General features: G+C 46.0%; 1 protein-coding gene across 5 annotated transcripts in view; it reads right to left on the bottom strand.

Annotated features, from left to right (window-relative positions):
* The window catches only part of LOC139672794 (alpha-2-macroglobulin-like protein 1), a 39,828-nt gene that overhangs the window by 13,487 nt on the left and 7,121 nt on the right, over positions 1 to 19,220 (bottom strand). For 4 of the 5 annotated variants that reach the window (XM_071557364.1, XM_071557354.1, XM_071557378.1 and 1 more), the window contains 28 exons: positions 18,758 to 18,878; positions 17,832 to 17,949; positions 16,731 to 16,840; positions 16,283 to 16,453; positions 14,731 to 14,955; positions 14,549 to 14,612; positions 13,851 to 13,996; positions 13,547 to 13,696; positions 12,513 to 12,710; positions 11,750 to 11,837; positions 10,970 to 11,123; positions 10,047 to 10,275; positions 9,573 to 9,696; positions 9,280 to 9,401; positions 8,809 to 8,860; positions 8,325 to 8,408; positions 7,789 to 7,965; positions 7,414 to 7,495; positions 6,643 to 6,799; positions 6,050 to 6,124; positions 5,673 to 5,844; positions 5,044 to 5,258; positions 4,543 to 4,758; positions 4,049 to 4,164; positions 3,307 to 3,397; positions 2,950 to 3,018; positions 1,627 to 1,729; positions 886 to 927 (listed from right to left, as the gene is read on the bottom strand). In XM_071557364.1, coding sequence (XP_071413465.1) covers positions 887 to 927; positions 1,627 to 1,729; positions 2,950 to 3,018; positions 3,307 to 3,397; positions 4,049 to 4,164; positions 4,543 to 4,758; positions 5,044 to 5,258; positions 5,673 to 5,844; positions 6,050 to 6,124; positions 6,643 to 6,799; positions 7,414 to 7,495; positions 7,789 to 7,965; positions 8,325 to 8,408; positions 8,809 to 8,860; positions 9,280 to 9,401; positions 9,573 to 9,696; positions 10,047 to 10,275; positions 10,970 to 11,123; positions 11,750 to 11,837; positions 12,513 to 12,710; positions 13,547 to 13,696; positions 13,851 to 13,996; positions 14,549 to 14,612; positions 14,731 to 14,955; positions 16,283 to 16,453; positions 16,731 to 16,840; positions 17,832 to 17,949; positions 18,758 to 18,878 — 3,670 coding nt within the window. In that variant the 3' untranslated portion in view covers position 886. Of the gene's footprint in view, positions 1 to 885; positions 928 to 1,626; positions 1,730 to 2,949; positions 3,019 to 3,306; positions 3,398 to 4,048; positions 4,165 to 4,542; positions 4,759 to 5,043; positions 5,259 to 5,672; positions 5,845 to 6,049; positions 6,125 to 6,642; positions 6,800 to 7,413; positions 7,496 to 7,788; positions 7,966 to 8,324; positions 8,409 to 8,808; positions 8,861 to 9,279; positions 9,402 to 9,572; positions 9,697 to 10,046; positions 10,276 to 10,969; positions 11,124 to 11,749; positions 11,838 to 12,512; positions 12,711 to 13,546; positions 13,697 to 13,850; positions 13,997 to 14,548; positions 14,613 to 14,730; positions 14,956 to 16,282; positions 16,454 to 16,730; positions 16,841 to 17,831; positions 17,950 to 18,757; positions 18,879 to 19,220 lie in introns of those variants that run through there. The other variant, XR_011697982.1, reaches the window with a different exon arrangement.

Below are 19,220 nucleotides of genomic sequence, written 5' to 3'. Positions count from 1 at the left end.
CTTCCCAGGAAAATGGTCACAGCACTAAGCCTGTCAGAGTTCAACAAGCATTTGAACAATGCTCTCAGACACATGCTGTGATTCTTGGGGCTGCCCTGTACAGCACCAGGAGTTGGACTCAATGGTCCTTCTGCGTCCTTTCCAACTCAGGACATTGTATGATTTTAAGATTCTCTCTCACTCTGTCCATACAAAGCCTATGTCAAAATCTCCACTCGGAGTGTGAGGCTTGTGGCAGGCAGCCCAGGAGAGGGCTGTGTGCCTCCCTACAGGTGATTCATGAAGCAGGTAGTTTTACCCTCTTGTGGGCTGTGGGTATGAAAGCACGCACGTGCAAGCAAAGTTTAGAGCAAGGACAGACACTAGTCAAGTTCCAGTTTTGCCTTTGCCCAGCCTGGAAAGAGGATAGGCAGGTGCCCATTCTGTAGTGTGGATCAGAAGCCAGGCTGAGACACAGAAAGGCTTTGCACTGAAATGGAGCGAGGCCCTGCAGTAAAGATGAACACGGCACATTGTGTGCTTAGGGGTGGAGGGATGTGAAACTGCAGGGAAAGTGCCAGGAAAAGGAACTGTATTGACTTAAAGAAAGTGTATTTGATGCAAAATGCCAGGATTGGTGTTAGTAGTTGCAACAGGCATCCCTTGTTTTCTGTAACATACCTCCAACTCTGTCATGAATAGGCACATCAAATCTTCTACTTCACTTCTCTCTTTTCTCAGTTTAACCATTGGCATACAGAAACTCACACTTGACATTGCTAATCACTTCCTACCCTGGGCCTGCATTCTAGCAAGTTCCTTGATCAAGGGCTTTGCCTGCATCTCCCTCCCTTTTCATATTCTTCAGGACCATGCCTGTGATAACAAGAGGTGTTGGGCACTCACTTCACTCGCACGGGACACTGTAGCTCATCACGGCAGTTTCTTCTGAAAGACAAGAAAAAAAGGGTTTGTGAGATACGTTTGTCAAAACCGCACTAAATCAACCCAGAACTGTGCCTTTGTTCCTAGGAGAGCTGTTTCCTCAGCTTACAGGCTATGACTGCCCTCTGCTGTGACACACAAAACCACTAGTATGAACCCACAACTCTGCAGCTGGACTAGGTTCACACAAGTCAGGGGCCTGCAATCTTTTGAGGCTGCAAGCTCCAAAGAGCTACACTGCAGTTATGAATTCCTCACTTTCTGAAGGAATAGGAATCCCAGACACAATTCCAGCTTTTCTTCCCACTAGGGACCCCCCAGAAGAGAGAACAAGTTGATTTTGGTGTCATTCTTCTAAGGGAGCCCTTACTCTTCTAAGTTATACCCTCACTATGGTCCATCTGCCCTTGCTGCTTCCCACAAAATAAATGTTCAAAAGCACAACTCCTTGCTCCACTCCTGTTGGGAGAGCTAGACCCTGAGTGGTTCTACCTGCTGACTTCAGACTTGCAAGTTGTGGGGCCAGAGAGGGAAGGACCTACCACTTTGAAAAACAACAGGGTAACTTCATCCCTAGAGAGCTGCTAAGGGGCAGTCAGATAACCATGTCAGAAATGATATTGTCTTAGACTTGACTGATTCAGAAAATTTTTTTCCAGTGCTACATTTGGGAGGTTTCTGCAGTACAGCATCTGAGCTCACCTGGCATGTAGTAATCGTAGACCTTGATATTAGCTGGTTTATGATCCTTCACTTGCATGTCTTGCTCCACCAGGAAAGTGTAGGTTTGAGACTGTCTAGTCAGCTAAGACCAAGAATGCAAGGATTAAAGCTAGAATCAAAGTCCTTTAAAACAGTCTCTTCCACCTGCTTGCACTCAGGCTCCATGGAGATCTCACCACTGTAACAGATTGTTCTGCTTTCTAGTCCATCTCAGAAATATCTTTTATTTCTCATTCTGTGACTATCTCCCTTTTTTGGTCACCAAATTTAACTCAGCTCATGAGAAACATCAACTACTGAGTCAGTATGCATTAGATAACCTCAGTATCCCAACTAGTGGTCCCAACTAATCCCTCCTTCCCACCCAGTTGTGCTCTGAGCTCCTTCATGCACATTGCTTCGTGGCTACTTTTTTATACACAGTCCCACAACATCAGGTCCCATTTTCCAGTTTTACAAAAGTCTCATTATTAAGCAAATTATTAAGGTGTGGATGAACATCTGCTGGATGATAGTAGTTACATGACCTGCTGTTGACTGGGTTGCACCTTGTGCTACCTGGCAGCCACAACTATATTTTTCTTTGTACTGCCTTTCTGCTTTGTGCTGTAGATGTAACGAAAGCAGTACCTCTGTAAGCCTCAATATCCTGCTTCCTAGGAGGCCAGCTTAGCTCAGTTTGCTGACAGAAACTGGGGATGAAGAATCACAGAAATGTACAGGTGCTCCTTGGAAATTCTGAAGTTTTAAATACACACCAGGTCTTGTTTCTGGTGCTGTTTAGGTATGCACGTATCTAAAGAAAGGCTGGAGTGGTTGTTAATCTGTTGATTAATGAGGCTGTGGAGTGAGCACTGCTGTTCACACAATCATCTGGTTTAATTTTGAGTGATCTTGGCAAAATACATGAGCAACCTTGCATGTTCCCTACTCCATTCAGGCATCCTAAAGAGCTTTCTAAGAATTCAGGCTTGCTTGGATTTACTAGATGGATCCTACTACTACTCCTGAATCCTGATCAGGCACTATATATGGACTTTCAGCAGCCTCTGAACAGTGTCAACAGATGTAGGCTTAACATCAGAGTTAGCTTCATTTCACCCAAGAGGCCCTGTTAAGTGGCTCTACAGCTGAACTGCTGCGGACAGACACAACACACTTCTTCAGATCAGCGAATGTGGCTGGTATGCAGGAACAGCAGACACTTAAAATACTAATGAAACCAATACAAAAGAGTAAGCTAAAAGCTATCTGTTAGTCCGTAGCCCTTCTGATGATGATGTTAGCTCAAATTACACTCACTTCCTCTAGGTAGAGAACGACTTGGTCAGCTTCACTTTCAACTTTCTTCACTAAAGGCATTTTCTTTAGCTGAAAATAGGGGAATAATGTCAGAAAGGATTTAATAGAGAGCAGAAACATTCAGGGATATTTGTCCTTGTGAGAGTATGGGCAAAATATTCACATGGCCAAGGAAGCCCTTGAAGTAGGGAAAGGCAAGGTGTAGCCTGGAAGAGACTTGGAGTGTAAGGATTTCTAAGGAAGAAAGTAACTTATGTTTCTGGACCCACAGGACTTATCACAGTTCTGCATACATTGCTGCATGATGGACATCCATCACTGTTCCCATCCCAGCTGGACACAAATTCGCGGTCTCACCTCTTCCAGTGAACCTGCCACGGGACTGTATCCAGACAACAGCTCCACTTGGATCAGGACCATGTTGGTGGACACACGGTTCCCTGTGTAGCTGCAGCAGGAACCCAGGGGACAGTACTATTGTTACTTTTCTGAGCCATGATCTCCAGATATGCCAGCCCAGCTTTGATAGTCAGGTGGAGGAATCTGCCTTTCTTTCCAGTGCCTCTTCTGTAAGCATACCTCTTTCTGTACTGTAATAAATCTTTGTGCTTCCCCTGTTCTCTCTTTTAATTGTGCTGAGCCAAGGAAAATAAGTTCCTTGGAAGCCTTCTGGTGTTACTTTCTTTAGACATGGCAGAGAATATCCCATCCTGTGCCTATTCTCTTGGCAGTTCTGTCCCAGCTGAGGAAGGAGTATAGCATGGGAGAGTGATGTGACAGTCAGCCAGGAGCAGAGGAGGGAAGACTTAGAAATATGTGTCAGTCTCACAGGGCCTTCACATCACTAGTGTTTTGAGACCTAATCATAGGAGGGGAATGAGACCCATAGATCTTGGGAGAATTTGTAGTGACTGGCATGGTAACAAGACCAAGCCATTCCTCTGGGGCTTTGTACCTTTCACCCAGCTGAGGAGAGCAGAGTTAAATGACCAGGGACACCTTAGCACTTGGACCTCATGAGCCCTGCCATCGAGAGATCAGTGTGGAGCCAGAAGCCTCTTAGTATAGGGGAGGAAAGGGGCAACTGAGTGTCTCTTACCGAGCACGAATGGTGACAGGGAACCGGGTGGCATTGGGTGCGGTGCACTCTGTCTGCACGGATAGGGCAAAGGTGGTGTCGCTCCTCGGCGGAGGGATGTGGTACCGCAGAATGGCCTGCCATGACAGAAAGAAGCCAGATGGCACAGAATAGCAGGGGGTTTGCTGGAGAGTATCCTTGTCTAGATTCGGCTGCTGTTTGCTGTCTTGCACTGGTGTAAGAGCAACCCATGTGGCAGAAGCAGAGGTTCTGCTAGTAGTACACTGCTCTTGGTGGACTTCTTGGAGGAAAGGGTGGAGATAATCTAGATTTCATTTGGGGAGTTGCTCTTTCTTTCCTATTGGATCACAGCTATTCCCACCAGCCTTGAAGCCCAGATTCTTACAAGTTACTGCAGCAATTTACTTTCAGTGTTGGCTAAGTAGCAAGGTAAGACATCTGCTGGCTTTCAAGGCTTTTCCCTAGACAGACTTTTTCTTCCTGGCTGGACTTACCTGCAGAAAGAGACACCCATGGCCTTGCACATGCACAGTATAATCTTGGGGAATGTCTGGCAGCTCCACTGTCTGCAGCAGGAGGCGATTGCTATTGTCTACTCGTAAGTTTTGGTTGAACCCCTTAGAAGTGAGAGAAACCTGGAGATCAGGGCCATCCTTGCTGAAGATTTTGGTTGCATACAGGGCTAGGGCTTCCAGAGCAACCACTGTGTCCTGAGGAAAGAGACAAACATTGGGAAAATTAGGATTCCTGTTTCCTATGCATGCCCAGACCTTAGCCTTTCCTTCACACATATTGCATCTACAGCACAATAAGGGTTGAGCTTTAAGCATGGGATTATCTCAGGAATACAAATATTCATCTTTTCCCAACATCCAGGAGCTGTAAATCCATATATCCTTTTTATTTATTCTTTTATATTATGTGCTGTTAGAACTCATTAGAACTCTCAAAATACCGCATCATCTCTGATGATGATGGTGGCTCAAGAGGATTACCTGGGTTGAAGCAAAGCCTCCATATGGGTTTTGCTGCTTAGTGAGCCAAGACACAATCTGGGATGCCTTTCTGCTTTCATCTGATGACAAACTTGACTTTGTAAGGTGGGCCATGAGGATACTAGATGTCAATTCCACATCAACAGATGGAGCCTGGTACCAATACAGGGAATCTTCTTCCTGTTTAGACTGTTGACTCCAGAATATTTGGTCATCTAGAGGTGGAGTGAGAACAGTTACGGAATGTGTAGCTGCATCTAATGATCTTGGAGTCCTACTTAGCTCCAGTATTAAGGTATTGAGTGAACATGTACTTTGGACAAGATATTGGTGTGTATCTCCCTATTTGCCCCCCATACCCTGCTTTTCCCAGTAAAAACCTAGCCCTGCAGGCTGGGGAAGAGCTCTACAACATCCATAGTTTGAATGCCTAGGAGGCCAGGACTGTGAGACCATCCATAGAGACAATCTGTCTTCCAGTGTGGGTATAACCCATGACAGCTTGGCAAACAAAGTCTATCCAAGCCTCCGACTCCCCACAAAGCTTCTCAAGCCCTTGGTTGTTCAACCCAGGGTTCTCCTCAAAATTCTGCCAATGGTCCTCCCTCCTGCCCCACAGCATTTGGTACCTGATATTATGGCAGCCTTTTCCAATCTTGTGAGGATTTTCTGCCTGAGGGCCTTATCACCCGCTACTGCAAAGGCATTTGCAGCTAGTGCCAGGCTGTAGAGGTTAGAACTTCCAGTATCAGCGTCAACCAGGTCCCTTATACAGTTCAAAGCTTTCCACACAATTGGGTCCTAGGATAGAATTGAAAGCACACTCATTACTGGCAGGTGTTTGGGAAGGGAATGAAGCTTTGACATGTGCAGAGGAGGGTGGAAACAGGGACAGAATACACGAGGGAAAACTTGTACTATACCCCCACGTGCACAAAGGCAGAACACCCACCCACACCCTGCCAAGAGGCAGCATACACAGCCCATCCCTGCTGCTGGTACTCACGGAGCGTGGCATCCCAGAGTGTATGAGAGCTGTGATGATCACAGAGCTCAGTCCCAGTCCTTCCTCCACTGCACCCTGCAGACACCACAGAACAGAGAAGAGACGGGCTGTCATGAAAGGCGAGAGGGAAAAGTTTTCCTGTGCCAATAGCTCCCCTAGCGAAAGCCAGCAAAGGCAACAGTGCTGGTCATACTCCTTCTGCAAAGGAAGTGCAGGGCTGTGATCCATCCTCTATTGGACACATTCCCCTTTCCCCTCTCCTGCATAAAATTTGCAGTAGCAGATTTCAGTGCCAGGGAAATGTGATATTCCCACAACTCCTCTGCAAGGTGCTGTGTGTTAGCTTTTGAGATGGAGGTAGGGCAGGGCACTGGTTCGGTTCCCATATTCATGTCATCTAATGCAAACTTCCATCATTCATAACTTGAAAAAGTACCACCATGACTAAGCAACTCTGAATGTCACCCAAGGGTGGCCTTGGGTACATCAGAGATTTCTTCCTGCAGCAGAGTTTGTTTGTTCTTGTCACCCAAACCGGGCCAGAAAGTGAAGTTGCTCTGAGATACCTAATGACCTGCCAGGACATGTCATACCATCAGGCCATTGTTGAAGAGCTTCCCCACACTCTTGAAACACCCAGATGGAGTCTGACTTTTAATCAGGGCACTGGCAGCATCCTTTATATTTTGTTCATCTATGTGGATGAAGTCCCGGGCTTGGCTAAAGGTCTTCAGGACAAGGGCAGTAAGCCTAGAGGCAAGGAAGGAAGAAGAAAAGAGAACTGAACCAGTCACTGATGCCCACCAGAGACAGGAGTCTCTGTCTTCCACTATGCCATTCCTGTAGAAATACCAGCAGGCCAGAGTGTCTATGCAGATGGAAAACTGGAAGCAATACACATGGGTTAGATACTCTGGAAGCCTGAGCTCAGATCCATTTGTAGCAAGAGAGAAAAAATTCACTTCATCAGAGAGAAGCACAGTTCAGTGCTTTCCTCAGAACTCTGTCAATTCTAACAGGGTGCTTGGTTGCTTCCGAGAGCTGACATTTAGTGAGCTCACTCAGGCCCATTCTCAATCTTGTTTGTACACAAAGCACTCTGAAAAACCTGGAAAAAAGGTGCCTTTGCAGCCAGCTTTTCAGAATCAGTCTCATTTGGGGTGTGCAAGCACAAACAATCCAATAGGAACACTTCAAGTTAATTCCTTGGCACGGTCCCATTACAAAAAGTCTCAGGAGCAATTTATCTTCAAAACTCCACACCTTCAAACTTCCTCAGTTTCCCCAGAACAAAATCCAAGCCAGCTTGAGCCTGACCAGGTCAAGCTGTTGTTTCTCAGGGATGTCAGGATACCTCTGCTTACCAAGTGTTTCCTGGCTCACTTCCTTCCCCAAAGGCACTGTATGAGCCATCTGTGTGCTTGTACAGAAGTTGCCGCTGATACCCTGTGGGAAGAGGCTGAGGGCAGTGAAGATGCTCTGTGTCTGTCATGTTCTCAGGGTGACACCCTGCCTCACCAATCCTGTTGATCATTATAGAGAGCATTATCTCTGAGGAATTTAGCACCGAAGTGCCGTGTACCTCTTGTTCTGCTGAGTCACAGCAGCCTGATTTACACTGCTGGAATTACCATGGTGTCAGACAAGTGATGGTGCACAAATCCTGTTCAGCACCAAGCTTCTGCTGAGGTTCCTACTTTGTAAATAATGTAGTGCTAAATGAGCAGAAATCCACTCACCACTTTCCAGATAGCCAATTGCCTTCTGCTTGATTTCTGGAGTCAGTTGTCCCGTTTCTTCAAGGTATCGTGTGATAAAGACGTTTGGGGCAAAATGAACCATGTTCTGCTCACCACAGCCACTGGACATCTGGAGGAGCTCATCTATGTTGTCCAGTGCTGTCCCCAGAATATCACCTGTAGAACAGAACCACAGCTGTGGGAGCTATACATAGTCTTGCATATAAAACAATTCCGGTCTCACTGATTCTCCAGATAACCTGCTAAGGCTGGTCTCAGTTCACCTCTGCTCCCGTGATGTTAATGTCTATAGACTGTAGGAACAGGGATATGGTACTTCTCTATCTTTCTCTTCGCTCGGTGAAATTATCTGTGCATCCAGTATCACTTAACTAAGATAGATGAGATACTTCTCTGGAAGACACTATCACACCTTGCTGTACTTATTCCCTCTTATTACTCAGTTTGCTAAAGCATCAGAAGAGAAGTGTCATGCAGGGAAAAATATTACTTTCCAAGACCCCCCTAAAACTCACCTAAGAAAGAGATGTGGGCTCTCTCTGACCCAAGGACAATGTTCTCTGGCATCGTGAAAGTGATTGTCTCAGAAGCTGAAGTTCCTGAAAATGGCAAAAACATCAGGACAACAACAGGCTCAAAGGAGATGGTAGAGTCACAGGCATCCCTCAGGAGAGGGTGTAAACAAGATTGGGAATCACCTCATCAGTTGGTGAAATCAGCATCCAGAAGAGAGGATGACACAGAGATCAGGCCACATACTGATAAGGGACTGTGATGTGGCTAGACTGTGGCTTGGTGCTGCCAGAAGATTTTAGTACTGGGTAGGGCTGAATGGCTATGCCTACCCAAAAAAGCTCCAAATCCCTGACTTTCTGCTCCCTATACACCTCCAGATAGTCCCAGAGTTGTTCAGATACCACAATGCTTCTGTCTGATCTCCTTGTTCTGTGCACGAGTGCAGTCCCAGTGGTAAGATGTCACTGGGGTCTCTGTACCTACCTTCAGGGCACAGGTGTGAGGTGTGGGTCTTCTCCTCCAGCTGCCCCTCTGCCTAGTGGGGAAAAGGCTGGTGAGCTCAGAAAGGGGAACAGCAAAATGAGACAGCAGCTATGCCACCTTTCCACACCTTTTCTGCCACCTTTTCCGTCCTCATGGGCCATGGCAAGGGCCTCACACAGACAGCAAGGATATATGTGTTAACAGTGAAAGTTTACTGGGCAGCAGGCTTCTAAGGTGAAACATGACCTTTGATCCCATTGCCCTGCTAGCAAGTGTCTCTGACATTTCTGTCCCATCCAGTGGAGGAGCTCATGCTCCAGTCCAACCTATGCTTAGAATTACTCCTTGACCAACCTCCCTGAGAAACATGTCTATCTACCCTGCTGACTCTCCCTTCCCAGAGCCACCCACCAGGCTGTTTTGAGCCTGACCCAGCTCCAGCCTTGCCAGAACCCTGAGGCATAGTCTGACCTTCACCAGCAGGTGTTTAACCACTGTGTCCTTCCCTCCAGACTCTGGCACAACAGCTGTACTCTCAGTGCAAACATCTTCCTGGTCCATCACCTCAGCAGTGACAGTGAAATTCACCTTTCCTAGAAAACAAAAGAGGAAGAGGCCAGCTGGCACATCCATGCCTATTCTTTAGTTAGCTCAGCCTACGACTGCTCACTGATGCTTTCTATAGTAGGCCAGTCTCTCTTCCAGCCCAGCTCTGGTTTCCTCAAGAAGCTCTGCAACTACCTCCCACTCCCTTGTCCCCTTACCTAATTTTGTAGCCTTCACATCCCAGAAAAATGTTTTTGCTGTATCAGGACACAGACAAATAGTGAACTTGACATTTGCATGCACAAATTCAAAATCCTTGGAGTCCATTAGGCTAAGCTGAAGCTAGAGGTGAAACAAAAAGTTCAGGTTACAGAGCTGCTGCTGTGTTTTTCCTTTCAGCTCCTTGATCCAAATGACAGTCAATCTCAGAAGCCAAGGGTGAGTATGATGAAGGCCTTCTTGCATTATCTGTGGGACATCAACAATGTCCCATGGATATTGCAGTTATGTAGGGTTCATCTTTTGAGGAGAGATAAACTGGACAGAGATGGCTGTGTGGAGCTTTTATTGAACAGCTTCTTTGGTGTATTTTGCCTAATGCCAGAGAAGGCAGCTCCTTATCTGGGTCTGTATCAGGAAGCAATTACCACACATCCCACTGCCCAAAAACCATACTGGAGGGAGCCACTCACCGCCATGCACTGCTTCAGATAGCTGAAGACCTTGACTTTCAGGGGAAATGACTCTCCCCTGAAAACAGAATATGGCAAAGTGGGTTCCACGAAGAAGGGCTTGAAGCTCCGCAAGTTGGTGGTCTCTGAGATTCCCAATCCATGGCTCTCTGAGGTGCAGAAGGTCATGGCTCTCCAGTCTGTGATGCTGTCAGGTACTGTGACAGCTAGCTCAGCAACCCCTGAGTCACTGATGAGAAAACAGAGTGAAAGGAGTTATGGAAAGATTTCTCTTGGTAAGACAAATGCAGAAATTCAGACTATAAAATTGAAGTGCGTGTGAAGGTGTGGGGATTCCTAGCAAGTAGGACAGATGTACAAGGAATGGCTGAGGGAACTGGGATTTTCAAACTTTGGAGGGAAAGGCTAAGGGGACATATTTCAACTTTCTAAAGCTACCTATTGGGAAGGTGTAGTGACAATGGAACCTGTCTCTTCTGAGGTGCGTTATGACAGGATGAAAGGTAACAGACACAAACTGGAAAATGGAAATTCTGACCTAAGATAAGAAAGAAAATATCTAGAGGATGGTAAAGCACTGAAACAGGTGTGCAGATAGCTTGTGGAATCTCCATCCTTAGAGATACAGAGTACTTGACTACAACTTGATCTAATTGGACCTGCCTTGTGTAGGATGTTGAGCTATGGACCTTTGGAGGCCTCTTCCATTCTATAGGAGCGTGTGATGTTAAGTTCCTAGGAGCATTTGAAAAATCTCATCAGAGACAGGAATTGAACTGAAACTCCGTTGTCTGTATCCACTTCTTCACATCTCCCTTTTCTTTTTGGTGTACAGAAGACCTGGCTTTGCTACTGCCCATTCCCTCTACTCCGGCTGGTAGAAAGTCCGTATCTGTGTGGGGTCTCAGCCCACAATTACTCACTTGATGGGAACCAGAGTCCAGATGAATGTCTCTGGAAACCAGGTACGAGCTGGCCCTGACTTGCTACCCAGCTCAATGTGCTCTGGTTCAGAGTGTTCAAAAGAAGCATCTATTTCTACGTCCAAGCTCTCCAAGAGTATCAGGTCATCATAAGCTATTGGGAATAGAAGCATTCATTCAAAAGGCAGAACAACTGTTAAATCAGGATAGAGTTCAGCTGGGGAAAAGTCAGTTGTCTGTTCCTCGCACTCCCACCCCAATCCCATTTATCCTCTTAAAATGCCCTCAAGCTACTTCACTATTTTCTACCATGAGACAACCCAGGAGACCAAGTGGATTCCAGTATATGTTTGCTCCCCCATGACACATTCTACCTTCTCATAGTTTTGCTCTCAGATCCTGCAGAAAAGCCTAGATATTGCCCAATGCCAATCCTGGCTGATTCTCCGGTTTCCAGAAAGACCTTTCCTAGTCTTACAAACAGATTTTCCTTCCTGAAACAGCTGTCCATTTCCCCCCTTGACCATGTTATCTTCCTGCCTGCTAGCAGAAACTTCCAAACAGGTTCTTCCTTGGCAGCCACCCCTCTGCCCCTCAAGGGCACTGGACACACACACATGCCATCTTTCCCCTCTTCCGTTGTTGCACATCTTCTGTGCAACCTCCCACTCATCTCCGGGAGCCATCCCCAGTTTGTAAGCACACTGCATGTTCAGCTGCCCATGTACAGCCTGTATGTTACCCGTGATTTCCAAAGAAACAGGAAAAATCGAGATGTACACATGTAGTCGTAGTTGAAAGTGGTCTGGGTGCGGCACTCAATTGGAGATTTGATTTTAAGGCTGGTTAAAAACATTAGACCTGAATTCTGGAGAAAAGAAAGCGAAAAAAAGGTGTATTTCTGTGGATGGGGTGGTGTATCTGAGGGTCTTTCTCTGCCCCCACTTCCCACCATATCAGCCACCCTGTGCTGCTGCACCTCAACCTTACTTGTGACTTTATACAGGGAGAGAATTCAGAACTGCCCATCTCCCAAAGCCCAGTCCTGGCCCCTCATGCCAAAGGACTGTAGGGGAGAGCACTCGCATGTGCATGCCTGCACACAAAGTCATTACTTTGGCACCACAGTTTGCTGCCCACCCTAACCCAGACTTGTTCTTATCCTTCACCTGCTATTCCTTTCTACTATTCTTTCTCTCCTTTCCCCAGTTCCTCCTTTTGTTTCAGGTGATTTGCTTTTCCAGCCTTCAATTTTCCCTGACACAGGCTGACACTCCTACCTCCTTCCAACCCCTAGAAAGTCTAAGGCTCTCAGCTTTGGGACTAATGGGGAGCTGGGTTCTAGGAATCTGCTTGATCAATGGGAATTTATTGAGCTGGGAGCAGAGAGTGTCAGAGATCTCTTAGTTCAGAAGTGTGGCAAATTCAGAATCTGAAGTCACAGCATTTACAGGAAAGACAATCTGTGAAGCTGCCCAGTGCTGACCTGGGGTACAAAATGGCTCAGCTCTGATATCTCAGGTTTTCTGGAAATCAGATTTACCTTCAGAAGTTCATAAACATCTGGCTGGGACACAGCATAAGAGTATCTGTTGGACATGAATGGTGATCTTGCTCCTGGTGGAAGGGTGGTCTGAGGAGAACCAGTGGTTCCTGGGCTCTCATGGGTAGCACAGTAGTCACTGTAGAAGTCTGTGAGGGTGCTGGGGTGCTCCTGAGAATAGCTGAACATATTGTACACCTGCAGACAGAGAATGAAAATAGTACAGATCAGGGTAAGAGTTTGGAATATTTTAATTTCTGTCCAGAGATTTTCTGTGACCTCAGAGCTCAGATTCTGCCTGCCACAAAAACCTAGCCCAAAGGGTTTTTGATCTTCATGGACAGTTTCCACAAATTTAGATGCACAGCACCAGAGATAAACATGAACCTCTCTGGGGTATGGCTGCATAGCTGTGGCCACTTCTATCTAGCACTCTAGTACCTGTGAACCCAATGCATACGTTGAGGACACCTTGCCCATATGAGTCATTAGACAGCTTCTTGTCTGACTGAAGGCACATCCTGGAACCACCAAGACAGTGTTAAGAGCCAATTCAAGTGTCCTTAGACCCAGATCTAGAGTAGAAGTGGAACTGTTCCACTGCCAAGGCATCACTTAGAGTCCAGTCCCTGAATGGAAGGACTATCTGGTTTATGAGAGTTGGAAAAAAGTCATGGAGCCTATCATTTGGCATTTTCAACATAACTGTTTTTCAGAGCACTGTCATGAACTGGTTCAGGAGACGGATGTCTCTTATCTTCTGCTTGTCACTATGGCAAAGTGTAACAAGGATATGACATTGGGCTGTACTTGGGGATGACAGCATGTTATTCTATTAGAATAGTCTCTGTAGAGACTGAAAATTTTTTACTGGTGTTTGATGTTGGCTTTCATTTTTTTTCATTAAGCCCTGTTTTGTCCCCATTCAAGTACTTGTTGGTATATCCACTATGCCTTACTAACCACGTCCTGCAACCAGATAATCAAAAGGTATCTCTCCAATATGATCAAGGCTCAGCACTAAAGCGACTCACACTATCCCTGGATAGCTCAGCCTCTGGCCTCAGGAGAAGGACACTTTGGTCTACAGCACGGATGCTACACAGGGAGCCTGGTGCAGCCTCCAAATGGAGACGGACAGACGATCCGGGGAGAGCCACTGTGTCTGAGAAGCCAAGCTTCACCTGAAACAGCAAAAGAGAGAGGGACTGAAGACATTGACAGACAAAGATAAGGAAAACACTGGCTACTGGATTCTGCTGGACATCTATTGCCGGTTTGCAGTTAATTAGCTACCTTCCATCCTACCTGCACCTTTATGTTTTGTGCACCACTTACACGGTTCCTGAAGCAGTTAGAGACTTTGAGATGGAAGGTGTCAGCTGCCACTTGTCCCTCAGGGAAGGCAATGTAAACAAAGAGAGTAGCCATGGGTGAAATGAGGTCAATGGGCAGAGTGACATTGAAAGCCCCACTATACTGACCTGAAGGAAAAAGGAAAAACTGAAAAGTATAGGAAGAGGCAAGGCAGTCTGTAACGTTAAGGATTACAGCAGCAACATGCTCTTCCTCTATAATACTTTGGTACAGTTTCTAGGATAAAAGCTACTCTACCTGCTTCTGGGGAGGCCACAGCTAGACACCTATAGCCACATACATATGTGCCATTTTATAGCACTGACCTTACATCATGAAGGATCCTGGCAACAGGGAGCAACTTAGAAGAGAAATTACCTTCCACTTGAGTCCAGAAAAAAGATTCCATAAGTTATCTTGGAGGTCTTTGATAATTTCCTGCTTGGCAGATAAATTCTGACAATTTCATCATTTGAATACTGTCATTTGATCAGAAAAATAAAAAAAGGAAACTGAAAGACAGAAAGGGGATCGCATATTTGACATTTCCTCTAGATTTTTTTGTGCCAGCTCTGTGGTTTCCTGTTTGTCTCAGATCTCTTTTCTCTCTTTCTCCATTTAGGCTGGAAGGGCTTTCCTCTTGGGGCCTTAGTCTGTTCCTGGTATTTAGATGCTCTTACCTAATGGAGGATCAAGAAGTACTGTTGTTTGGCCATGATGCACAAGGGATCCTCTGGCCAAAACCTAGAGGGTAATGAACAGAACAAAGGATTGAGAGAGCCTCTGCTCAGTGTTTCTGGGCCTGTGCAGACACAGACCCATGGCAAAGCTGACCTCATTGCTGGTGCTGCCCCACACTCACCAGGTGGTAGAAGTGTGCTTTGACTTTGCCTTCCTCCAGCTCTGTGGCCAGTATGTGATAGTGCACAGTGACCTGCTGCACATCCCCACAAGGCAGCAGTGCCTGCAGGGGCTGGATCCTCACAGAGCTACGGCTGGAAGAGTAGAACGCCCTCAGTGTGAGGGATGCAGTGCCATAGGACACCCTCACATTTCGACTGCTTAAGTTCTCCAGCTGGGTCTTTGCCTGTGGCAAAGAAAAAGTCTCTGAAGATTTCATGAATCTCTCTCTGTGCCAAACCCAAGACTGATTGGACAGTGGACTCCAAACTCTCCCAGTGTAAGGTGCCTCTTCTCACCTAAGCCAAGTTCAATCAGTCTCTTTCTGTGGAGCTTGGCACTGCCCACTCTACCACACTCAGGGATAAGTAGTGCCTAAATGGGGCAGGGAGCCTGTATATTACTAGGGCTTTGGCTGAGGTCTGAACTTCTGCAATGCTGCTGCTACCCTGGGAGCAAGCCAGATCACCAGACTGTGCAGAGTGGCGTATTAGTCCCCGGATCAAACCACTGAACACTTTGCTTCTGTATGGTACTTTAAGGGTAAATTATCAGCATGGATTTGCCCTGATAATGTATTTCACAGTTCAGTGCTGTTGCACTTGCACACTGTATTTCTTTCAGCACTTACCCTGACCTATAGGGTACAGGTGGCACGGGACAATTGGAGATCAATAGCCTTGCTCAGCTTTGATCTGTGACCTATCTGTACGAAGACAATAGTACAATAGTAACAACTTGTGGACTTACAGCGAGGTCAAGATCCCTCATATAAGACACCTTTGATAATATCAGAGATACAACTTGCCTCAAAGTGCTTTGACCTCAAGGTTAGACAGAACAGGTATTACAAACCCTACAACCAGACAAGAGAGCCTTCCTTGTTCATGGGAAAACAGAAGCAAATTTTTATCTGTCAATTTCCTGTCGGTGGCATCCCTAATCTAGCTCCTTCCATTCTGGTTACCTGTTTAGCTCCAGATTGGTTTGCAGCAACTGCTTTCTAACTAGCCTTCTTTCTTTCTCCCCTAAGTTTTCTGGCTCTTATGTCCCAGGTTTCTTCTAACTTTTATGCTATGAGGAAACAATGCAAATTGATCACTGACACTTTCTTCTCCACATGTATTTTCAGACTGTTCTTTCCCAGCTGTTTTCCTACCTTCCTGTTCCATACCATGTGGGAGTTCTTGCTTTGCTCTCTGTCCCTGCCCAGTCCCACTACATCCTCTCCACCTTAGACAGAGGTGTTATGTAAGTAAAACTCAGTCACAGCTTCATGGAGTCATTGTCCACTGCCCCATTTCTCATCCAGTCTCCTGATTGCTCAGGGACTGCTGAAGGTCTAGGTGCCAGAAATTGGCTCTGCCATAAACAATTCCTCTTGCCCTAGATCTGTTATTTCACTGTTCCAAGCCTCTATGTCCCTGCCTATGACAAAACAGTGACACAGACTATAGGTCTCAGAGATGGATTGCTTAGTCCTCAGCAAACCCAATGTAATTATTAGGCCTAACCTGTAGCGTAACTTCACTGCTGTTGTCCCATGCTGACGTGTCTAAGACAAAAGAGGCCATCCCAGTGTCATCTGTTAAGAAGGTCTTAGTCTCCTTTCTGCTACCATAGGACACTGTAAGAATCACCTTCTTGTTCTTCAGGTGTGTCCCATTGGCACTTTTGAGTTCCAGCTGTAATGATGCAGAAACAGTCAGTTCACCTCTGCAAAGAGGACACTCAGTGTGAACTTTAAGTTCTCCAAGCTGCACCCCATTTATGCAGCAGCTCTGTCATCTGGCAAAGCCACACCTCTCCATAACCTCTTGGTAGGTATGTCAGAGGAGAGACAGAGGATTGTACTAGCAGCTTTGGGCAGCTCAGAATAAGGGGACCCCTTGGTACTCCTGTGTCTGCCACCCACTTAGGCCCAGTTGCTGAGCTTTCCATGTTTCTTCCTTTTTCACTTACATTTCCATAGTAGGGAGCTCCTTGCTGGTAGTAGTAGCTTGTCCCCCAGAACTGGAGAGTTGTTATATCAAAAGTGACCTTGCAGTTTTCAGTGGTGTTGAACTCCACCCCTTGAAAAGAGAGGAGGTACATGCAGCTGAATATCCTGTGTCTGAGCAAAGGTGTCACGATTAGATAGACTGAGGTAAGGGATTGACTATCAGCCATAGGAGATTGTAGTTTCTTTATGTAACTTCGGGAGTCATTTAACACACACACACACTCAGCAATAGTGCTCTCTATATTCTGATCTGCCAGAATCACAGCAGTCTACCAGGAGATCTCTGCCAGACAGTACTCAAATGCTCTTTCCCACTTTATTCCTAGTTGTCCTCTCCCACTCTTCCCTTCTCATAGCAGAGTCCCTAGAAGGCAACATTTTTCATTGCCTTCACCATGTTAATTTGCAGTTTGTTTTCAGCAGGGGGCTGCAAAACATTTTTTTTCAAGCAAAGCCCTGTAAAATTCTGGGAGAGAGGAAACCTTAGAGGAAACCTTCTCTCCCTATCCAGGATCGGGAGATAAATCTAATGAGGATCTAATTACAGTACACAGTCAGGGTCTTGGTTATCCCTAAATTGCCCTAACTCCTCATTCCAACAGACTATCCTTAAGTATGGTTTAAGAACAGAAAAACCTGGCCTAGCCCACCTCCATGCACATTTATAATGTGATGAGAAGACACAAAAAAGCAGCTCTTGCCCATCTCTGTCAAACCAAGGTGACTGTCAGAGCCCAAAAGCCCACAGCAGCTTGTGGAGGAGCAAGAACACAGGTAAAGCCCATCCTGCAATAGGAAGAACTCACATATCTTATGTGAGTCAGAACTGGGTGTTACGATACACAAAAATGCTCATGTTGTCATGGTGCTCCCAGGGAAGACACAACCCTCTGAACATGTGTGATTTGATCTCATGAGAGCCACTGCAGAAAGCTCCTGTGGTTTGATGGGAAGACACAAGGATCCATAGGGCTTCTTACAGATAAAAATCCAAAGACAAGCATGTTTTGTGAGTGTCACATAAAATATTTTCCACGAAGTGTAGAATCAGTTTTTGCTACCTGTTCCACTCTCTTTCAGAAAAGCCACAGCTTCCAGGTTGAAATCATAATTATCACCATGCTTCCGGTGGTAATTCTTAATATTCACGTCAGTGGCAAAGCAGCCATCCTCATTTGTCTGGGAATATGAAATTGTATTTGTTAACCAATTACGAATGCGCTAATCCCTTCTGCAGTGCAGATCAAAACCAAAGCCTAGAAGTCTAAAACTGCATGACTAAGACACGTGAATTAAAGGAGCAACTCCCATACTGGCATGAAACATACCTTTTCTGTGGAGCAGTCACTAATAGGAGATGCTGTTTTGCACTTCTCTGATCTTTACACACTCACTCATGCACCAGTAGCAAACATGAGTTGTCATTTCTCCCTAACAACAGGATTTCAACTGCTAGGGCAGAATTTATCTTTAAGATATCTGCTGGGTTACTTAAAAATAAGTAAACAAATATAGATACATTCATTCAACCATAGACATGAATGAGTAAAGTCTGTGATGAAGTGCAATTGCTTGCTTTGATGCAAGAGGTAATTTCTGAGTCTGCAAAGCACTTGTTTCTGGGAAACACCACATAGGCGTTTACATTAGATTAAAAAGTGGTGCTAAAATGCATCCAGTGAAAGTGAAATGATGTGAACAGTGTTTGGTTTTTTGATTCCCCTGTTGCAATACCTGTTTTGTAGGCAAATCTGCAAGTTAGCTTGCCTACAGATGCTTTTTCCTTTCAGTGCATCTAAGTGAGTCAGAGAAATCACTGAAAGGGGCTAAGATTGCCACACTGTGGAGTCAAGCACACAAGTCATTCATCCCTGAGCGAAGGGCATGCTGCTTCAATAGCCAATGTCTATCCCACTCCTTCATTTTAGTATTCCCTCTCTTTTCCCTTGTTCCTCTCTTTTGCAAGAGGAGTGTCCCATGTGCTCACCTTGCCAGTGTAATCCTTACAAATACTGCGCTTGGCTTTGGAAGACTTCTGATTATAGTGCATATGTTTACGGCACACCACAGCTTTCACGCTACCTTGGACTGGTTTCCCATATGTGTACCTGGCAAACAGAGCATAGAGGACTTACAGAAACACTGGCTCAAGAGTGAGCCACCAGTCACTAGTGGTGTTCCCCAGGGGTCTGTGTTGGGTCCAGTCTTGTTTAACGTCTTTATTGATGATTTAGATGAGGGGATTGAGTCCATCATCAGCAAATTTGCTGATGACACCAAGTTGGGAGGGAGTGTCGACCTGCTGGAAGGCAGGAGGGCTCTGCAGAGGGATCCAGATAGACTGGAGAGATGGGCTGATTCCAATGGGATGAAGTTCAATAAGGCCAAGTGCCGGGTCCTGCACTTTGGCCACGACAACTCCAGGCAGCGCTACAGGCTGGGCACAGAGT

This window comes from Pithys albifrons, chromosome 1, assembly GCF_047495875.1.
Source record: "Pithys albifrons albifrons isolate INPA30051 chromosome 1, PitAlb_v1, whole genome shotgun sequence".
NCBI lineage: Eukaryota > Metazoa > Chordata > Aves > Passeriformes > Thamnophilidae > Pithys > Pithys albifrons.
This window is presented reverse-complemented; position numbering and strand designations above follow the sequence as displayed.